Consider the following 7,789-nt stretch of genomic DNA (forward strand, 5'->3'; position numbering starts at 1 on the left):
AAAAAAAAAAAATTTTTTTTCATTTTCCCACTTTGATTGGTTGGTTTTTTTTTTTTTTCCAGATATTTTCTTTTTTTACATTTCAAATGTTATTCCCTTTCCTGGTTTCCCCTCCGAAACCCCCTATCCCCTCCCCCTCCCACTGCTCACCAACCCACCCACTCCTGCTTCCTGGCCCTGGCATTCCCCTACACTGGGGCATAGAACCTTCACAGGACCAACGGCCTCTCTTCCCATTGATGACCGACTAGGCCTTCCTCTGCTACATATGCAGCTAGAGCCATGAGTCCTTCCATGTGTATTCTTTGGTTGGTGGTTTAGTCCCTGGGAGCTCGGGGGATACTAGTTAATTCACATTGTTGTTCCTCCTAGTGGGTTGCAAGCACCTTCAGCTCCTTGGGTACTTTCTCTAGCTCTTTCATGTGACTGCTGGGAATTGAACTCAGGATCTCTGGGAGAGAGAGCAGCCAGTGCTCTTAACTGCTGAGGCTGACCCATCTCTCTAGCCCTTCTGGGGATTTTCATTCACAGTGTCTTCATAAGAGAGGGCACACAGAGAGGCCCTGTAACTACTGGTCAGAGAGAATGGAGCAATGCAGATGAAAGCCATGGAGCATGTAGGCTTGAGAGTCACTGTCATGGCTACTAGGTAGCAAGGCAAGGCCCTACCCAGGGTTTCAGGAGTCACGACACTTTCGTTTCAGGTTGGTAGCTGTGAGATAAATGCACTTCTATTGTCTAGGCCACCCACTTGTAGCTAAGCATAGCCCTATGAAACTAATGCAGGTGTCTTTTTAATTTTAATTAATTAATTTTACAGGGTCTTACTGTGGAGCTGGCCCTGAACTATGTAGACCAGGCTGGTCTCAAACCCACAGAGATCTATCTGCCTCTGGCCCTGGAGTGCTTCAGTGAAAGGCATGTGCCACCCAAACTGCAGAACACACACCCTTAACCACTAAAGTTTTTCCTCCACTGAAGTTTTTCCTTCAGCCCCGACAGGCATCATTTGATATTTTATTTGTTTGTTTGTTTGTTTTTTGAGACAAGTCTTACTACGTTGTCAAGGCTGGTATGCAATATCACACCCAGCTGCAGGTGTCATTTTTTTTTTTTTTTTTTTTTGGTTTTTCGAGACAGGGTTTCTCTGTGTAGCCCTGGAACTCACTTTGTANTGGTTTTTCGAGACAGGGTTTCTCTGTGTAGCCCTGGAACTCACTTTGTAGACCAGGCTGGCCTCGAACTCAGAAATCCGCCTGCCTCTGCCTCTGGAGTGCTGGGATTAAAGGCGTGTGCCACCACGCCCGGCTTGCAGGTGTCATTTGAATGAGGTTCCAGGAGTGAGCAAGAAGCCACTGCATGATGATTCAGAGAAAGGAATGCCAAGTCAGGATAAAAACAATGTCCGGAGAGCTGGATTCAGGGCAGGGAGGTAGGAGGTGTGGTTGGAAAAGCCAGGCTGGTGCAGGTCTTTTCGGACTTGGCACGGAAAGGGAGGCAACTGTATTCCATAAACTTGGTGGTTGTGCCTTTTGACTGACAGCACCAGCTGTCAAGAGTCACCCAGTGTCTTAGAGGACAGGGATGTATCTAGGCTGTATTGGTTGCAATAAATATCAACGCCAGCGTGAGATGACAGAGCCAAGTCTGCATTTTCCCATCCTGCCCTTGACCTTACTACACGGTCACCGTCAAATCTGTCATTCTAGGGCACCGGCTTTGGCCTAGGTCAGGCAATGTGAAGGAATACAGGAATTTTCCCTTTACCTCCTCCAAATCATTTCCACCTCACTCTCCCACAAAGATAATCTAAGCAACATGAGCCATAAATGCAGCTCACACATAAACCCTCCACCCACTCCGAAAAGAAACCTACTACACTCGAAGAGTGAAGAGAGAGACCCAAAGAAGACTGAAGAGTTGCACCCTCCAAGAGGCCAGGGCCGGGGGGTCGCCCATGCGCATGCGCGGGCCCCACCCTCGGGCGAGGGGGTGAGGCTGGCGCCGGGGCGGGGCCCGTGACGTCAGGTGCGCGCGTGGCTCCGGCTGCGCAGGAACAGCTGGTACCTCGGGGAGGCGGCTAGTGAGCGGGCGGGCGTGGGCTGCTGGTGGCCGGACGGGCCACGCTGCGGGAGCCGTTGCCGCCGCCGCCTTGCACCATTGCACCATGTCCGGCCAGCTGGAGCGTTGCGAGCGCGAGTGGCACGAGCTGGAGGGAGAATTTCAGGAGCTGCAGGTAGGACCGGGCCACCTGGTCCCGCCACTCTTGCTACCTGCGGTGCTTGTGCCTTCCCCATCTAGCCATCCCAGCCCCGGAGGTGGGGCGATAGGACCCAGAGGGTGGCCCGGGCTGTGCGTCCGATGGGCTGGTGGGTGGCCTGGCGCAGCCCCTTCCTATGTAGCAGCGCTTTGGCTCCTTAGTCTCTTGGGGCGCGCCCCCCCCATTCTCGCGCCCTCTCATCCGCTCTTTGCTCCACGCTCTCCCTTCGCTGCAGAAAGTTGGTCTCTGGCCCCCGAGGCAAGTTCCAGGTGTGTTCACGAGGAAACTGTGATACTCAAAGGACACCAGACCAACCCCCACACAGGGATCTTCCCCTCAACCCTCCAGTTGCAGTTGGCTGCTGAACTCCTTACTTCACGCTCTGTGCTGGCGGGGCAGCCCTCGCCTGCAACTGCGGTTTGAGAGTTGTGCTTGGCTGCTTTCATCTTGGTCCCTTAGGCAGTTCTTAAGTCTCAGAGACCCCTCAGTCATAGCCTTGCCTTTGGGGGCTCTGATGTGGTTCTGCTTATCGGCTGCTGCGAGCCGAGTTTACCGTTGTGGATGGCAGGCATCTGTCAGTTCTGACAGCTGGCTGCCTCACCCAGTGATAGAGGGCTGCACCCAACCCCTCACCGTTTTGGCACAGAGCGTTCCACCTGGTGTGTTGAAGGTTGGTATAAGAGCTGGGCTCTTGAGAGGATAGCATCGCCATCAGGTCCTATCAGGAGGGTCCAGAGAGGCCACAGCTGTATGCTCTGGGGACTAGAGACTCAGGAAACCTTAGGGACAGCCAAGAGGAACAACACATGGCTTCCTTGCATTCACACCCTCCTCCTCTCAATGGTTACTTTGTCATTCCCCTTGTCCCTGTAGCGTTCTCAGTTGGGCTGACCTCCTGCAATGTCTGGAGGAGAATGCTATGGGGGGGGGGTCCTATGATGGGTCTTTGTAAAGTGAGGCTGTCGATATTACAGAAGGATGCCGGTGAACCTGAGCAGATCGGCATGGGCAGAGACTTAAGGGACCCAGGACTGTCATCCCTTCGTGGTCCCTCCAGCATATGTGGATGGGTTGGTGCCTTCTCTTTCAGATCTGAGGTCTTGGGTTCCTCATGGTTCCCAGAGGATCCCTTTTGGTTTTGCCCACAGGGAGAAGACTCAGCCATATCCTTAACAATTTGTCCCACTGGGCTGTGAAGCCATGTCCAGCCACAGAGCCAGTGAGTGGGTCTTAGAGTTGGGAGTGGGAGAAGAGGTTTCCTGCGTGGGACTTTTGCTCCTATTTCCTTCCTTTCGGCTTGTTTTAAACTACAAGGAGGAGGAGCCTAACACTGCAGAACTATGCAATTAATGCAATTATCAACAATTAGGTAGCAAGTCTTGGCAGGCAGGTGTTGTAAAGGAGGCCTTTGATTTGTTATGACAGGAAGATGTCATGAGGGGTCAGGTGCTGGGGTGGTCGGGGGCGGAGGAGTTATGAGTTGATCAGGATCTCCTCGTCTGGTGGTGAGCAACAAGGGCTGCTGAAAGGACCTGGTTTCTTAGAGCTAGAACAACTGGGACGGACTAGATCCTCCTTTGAGGAAGAGGGACTCCACTGGCGTAGGCTTGATGGTCAGCTTCTGGGTCTGAGTGCAGAGTGGCTAGCTTCCTGGTGGTTAGGGTCATAGACTGGAGCAAAAAGTCTCTTCTCGTCTCGACTCTTCTCGTCTCTTCTCTTCTCTTCTCTTCTCTTCTCTTCTCTTCTCTCTTTCTCTCTCTCCCTCCCTCCCTCCCTCCATATACATGTATGGAGGTATTATATATATATATATACATATATATACACATATGCATTTATGTATATTTATGTATAAATATATCTTTATAATATATTTATAATATATTGTTATATACAATGTTTATATGTAAATATATGCTTATAAATATATACTTAAAGGTTTATTGTTTTTATTTATGTGTATGGGTGTTTCTCTTGAATGTATCTCTCTGTGCACCACATTCGTGCCTAGTGCAGGAGGAATCCATAGGAGACCGTCATCAGATCCTCTGGACATTGAGTTATAGACAGTTGTGAGGCACGTGTGGGTTCTGAGATCCAGACTCAGGTTTTTGCATGAGTAGTCAATGCCTGTAATCACTGAGCCATTTCTCCTGCCCATTAATTTATTTACTTGTTAGTTTTATTTATGTGTCTCCGTGTGTGTGTGTGTGTGTGTGTGTGTGTGTATGTGTGTGTGTGTGTGCCTGTGGAGGCCAGGAGAGGAAGAAGGTTTCAGATCCCCTGGAATTGGATTGGAGTTATACCATCTAACCTTTTTTTGAGACAGTGTTTCACTGTAGCCCTGGCTGGGTATGTAAACCATGCCAGACTCAAAACTCACAGAGATCAGCTTCCTTCTGCCTTCCAAGTGCTGGGATCAAAGGTGTGGACCACCCACGCTGGCCAAGAGGTCCGTCCACAGTTTTTATTCTAAGACAAGGAAACTGAAGCTTAGACAAAGCTGATTGTTCTAGTAGGGATCACCAGCTGTTCCATGCTGAAAGTTAGTGCTAGGTTTATTCAGAAAATGTCTATAGAGTCTGCCCATTCTTTGCATACATGGGAATTCTGAACTCCTGGGAAGAAAGTGTCCCAAGTCCTGGGTATATGTTGTGTATATATGTTGGACAGAGATTCTGATGAGACATTTGTGGCGAAATGAGATGATATAGCTGTGTGTGTAAGTATGTGTGTGTGTAGTGTGGGTTCATGAGTTTGTGTGTCTATGTGTGTGTGAATGTGTGTGGGCTGTGTATGTGAGTTTGTGTGTGTACACAAGTGTGTGTTGTGAATGTATGTGTGGTGTGTGTACATGAGTTTGTGTGTGTAGTGTGTGTATGTGAGCACAAGTGTGTATATGTGACTTTGTGTGTCTGTGTGTGTGAATGTATATGGTGTGTGTGATGGGTATGTGGGTTTGTGTGTCTCTGTGTGTGTGTGAATGTCTGCAGTGTGTGTGAACTTGTGTGTCTGTGCACAAATGTGCATGTAAATGTGAGTATGTGTAGTATGTATGTGTGTGAGTTTGTGTGTGGTGTGTGTGAATTTGTGTTTTTCTGTGTGTGCACATAAGTGTGTATATATGAGTGTTATGTGAATGTGTGGTGTATGTATGTGTGTCTCTGTGTGTGTGTGAATGTGAGTGTGTGTGGTATGTGTGTGGGGAGTCTGACTGAAACTGGAAAAGTTAACAATAGGAGGGACTTTTTTTTTCAACAATAAGAGGAACTTTTTTTTTTTTTTTTTCCCTGTCATCAGGACATCCTGATTAGCCAGTTCTCCTACATCTGCCTAAGAATCTGAGATTTCGGGTTTTAGCTTTGCTGGGTTTCTTCATTTCTGGGGAGATGATTTGGGTCCACATTTTACGTTTCCTTCCCTTTTTGGAAAGAAAGAGGAAGCCTGTGTCTCAGACCCTGGTCCATTTAAAAGGTCTTCAGAATCCCCCTTCACCTACCGAGAGCCCAAGAGTAATGCTCTGAGCCTTCAGGAAAGATCTGTTCTCTTTGGACTGTGATTTATATTTCCTGGGTGCGTTGCCGGATTCTGGGAGAAGCTGCGTCTCCACAAGGACTTGGTGTTTGAGTGGTTGAAGTGAATATCAGTCGGAGATCAGCATGTACCTGGCCCCTTGGCCTGTGATGTGATCACAGAAGGTCACTTAACAGACACTGTGGCAGAGACTTTAACGATCAGTTCCTGCCTTACGTCACTGGAAACCTGACCCCATCCTCCCTAGCACAGGAAGCAGCCTTTTTCAATGCCCAGGCTTCATGAATCACTGAGGTCTTGTGTACCATTGTAAAAGTGGGAGTTTTTAACTGCCAATGAAGTGGCATGCCTCTGGCTCCAGCACCCCCCCAAAAAAAATAAAAAGGAGGGGTGAGCCTAGAAACAAAGTCAAATGTTATCTCAAGAGACCCGATGGAATAGAGCTAGGGTCTTGTGACCTATGAATACTAACGTCAGGATTCGAACACGGACTGTTGAGCACCAGCAGCAGTACATTCACCTCCCTGCAAAGATTTATGTTACCTACGTTGGTTTGTGTGTGTGTGTGTGTGTGTGTGTGTGTGTGTGTGTGTGCAGGAGCTCATCAAGTCCACAAGAGGGCGCCGGATCTTCCAGAGCTGGTATTGTGAGCTGCCCCGCACGCGGATACTAGGGTCTGAACTTGGGTCCCTTGGAAGAGTAGCAAGCACTATAAATGGATGAAATGTTTCCCGACCCCCGTTTAATTATGAAAATGTACATTTATCTGTATGTGTATATGTGTGTGGGTGTGTCCCCCCCTCCCCCTGCACATGTGTAGAGGTCAGGGGACAGCTGTGGGACTTGAAGTGTACCTTTAAAGTCCTGAGGATTGAACTCCCTATGTAGCTTTAGGTGTCACAGAACTGTCTAGGGAGAACGGGCTAGCCTCAAAGACAGACACAGAGATCTCCTGCCTCTGCCTTTGGAGTGCTAGGGTTAAAGGTGTGTGCCACTATGTCCAGCCAAGTGTGTAGTCTTAACCATCACACAAGACAGATTCCTGTGGAAGAGTTCTTTTGTTGGCCCTGGTTGCTCTTTCATTCTGGTTGCCCCGGGAACCTCGCTTTAGAAGCAGGTAAAGGGGAATGAACACTAGCTGGGGGAGTCAGGATTCCTGGGCCCAGGTCCTCGCTCTGTGGATGTCAGGTATCTGGCCTGATGTTACCCAGTTCTGGTTACTGTGTAACAGTAATGTTACACAGCGAATTGATTGATACATGGATATCCCCTTTATTCTAAGCGGCAGTCCCTCCCTTCAAATTAGGAGAGTAAAACTGAGGACATTGAAAAATCATCAAATTGGCAGGGCATGGTGATACTCCGTTAATCTCAGCTCTCAGGAGGCAGAGGCAGGAGGAGTGCTGTGAGTTTGAGAGGTCAGCCTGGTGTACTTAGTGAGTTCCAGGACAGCTAGGGCTACACAGATACATTGAGAAATTGTGTCTTTAAAAATTGGAAAAAGAGCGGGGCGTGGTGGCGCACGCCTTTAATCCCAGCACTTGGGAGGCGGAGGCAGGTGGATTTCTGAGTTCGAGGCCAGCCTGGTCTACAAAGTGAGCTCCAGGACAACCAGGGCTATACAGAGAAACCCTGTCTCGAAACCCCCCCCAAAAAAAAATTGGAAAAAAAGGGGGGGGCTAGAGAGATGGCTCAGTGGTTAAGAGCACTGACTGCTCTTCCAGAGGTCCTGAGTTCAATTCCCAGCACCCATATGGTGGCTCACAACAATCTGTAATGGGATCTGATGCCCTCTTCTGGTGTGTCTGATGACAGCTACCATGTAGTCATATACATAAAATAAATCTAAAAAGAAAAAAGAAAAAAAAAGAGGAAAAGAAAATCGCTGGGCAGTGGGGTGCACGCCTTTAATCCCAGCACTTGGGAGGCAGAGGCAGGCAGATTTCTGAGTTCGAGGCCAGCCTGGTCTACAGAGTGAGTTCCAGGACAGCAAGG

At 48.9% G+C, this 7,789-nt stretch overlaps 1 protein-coding gene across 2 annotated transcripts in view; it reads left to right on the top strand.

The window, feature by feature from the left end:
* Window positions 1-2,026: 2,026 nt before the first annotated feature.
* The window catches only part of Tmem120b (transmembrane protein 120B), a 41,467-nt gene continuing 35,704 nt past the window's right edge, over window positions 2,027-7,789 (top strand). The window contains exon 1 of one of the 2 annotated variants that reach the window (XM_021162847.1): window positions 2,027-2,236. In XM_021162847.1, coding sequence (XP_021018506.1) covers window positions 2,168-2,236 — 69 coding nt within the window. In that variant the 5' untranslated portion in view covers window positions 2,027-2,167. The remainder of the gene's footprint in view (window positions 2,237-7,789) is intronic. The other variant, XR_003836682.1, reaches the window with a different exon arrangement.

Source organism: Mus caroli, chromosome 5 (assembly GCF_900094665.2).
Source record: "Mus caroli chromosome 5, CAROLI_EIJ_v1.1, whole genome shotgun sequence".
In the NCBI taxonomy this organism is placed as follows: domain Eukaryota; kingdom Metazoa; phylum Chordata; class Mammalia; order Rodentia; family Muridae; genus Mus; species Mus caroli.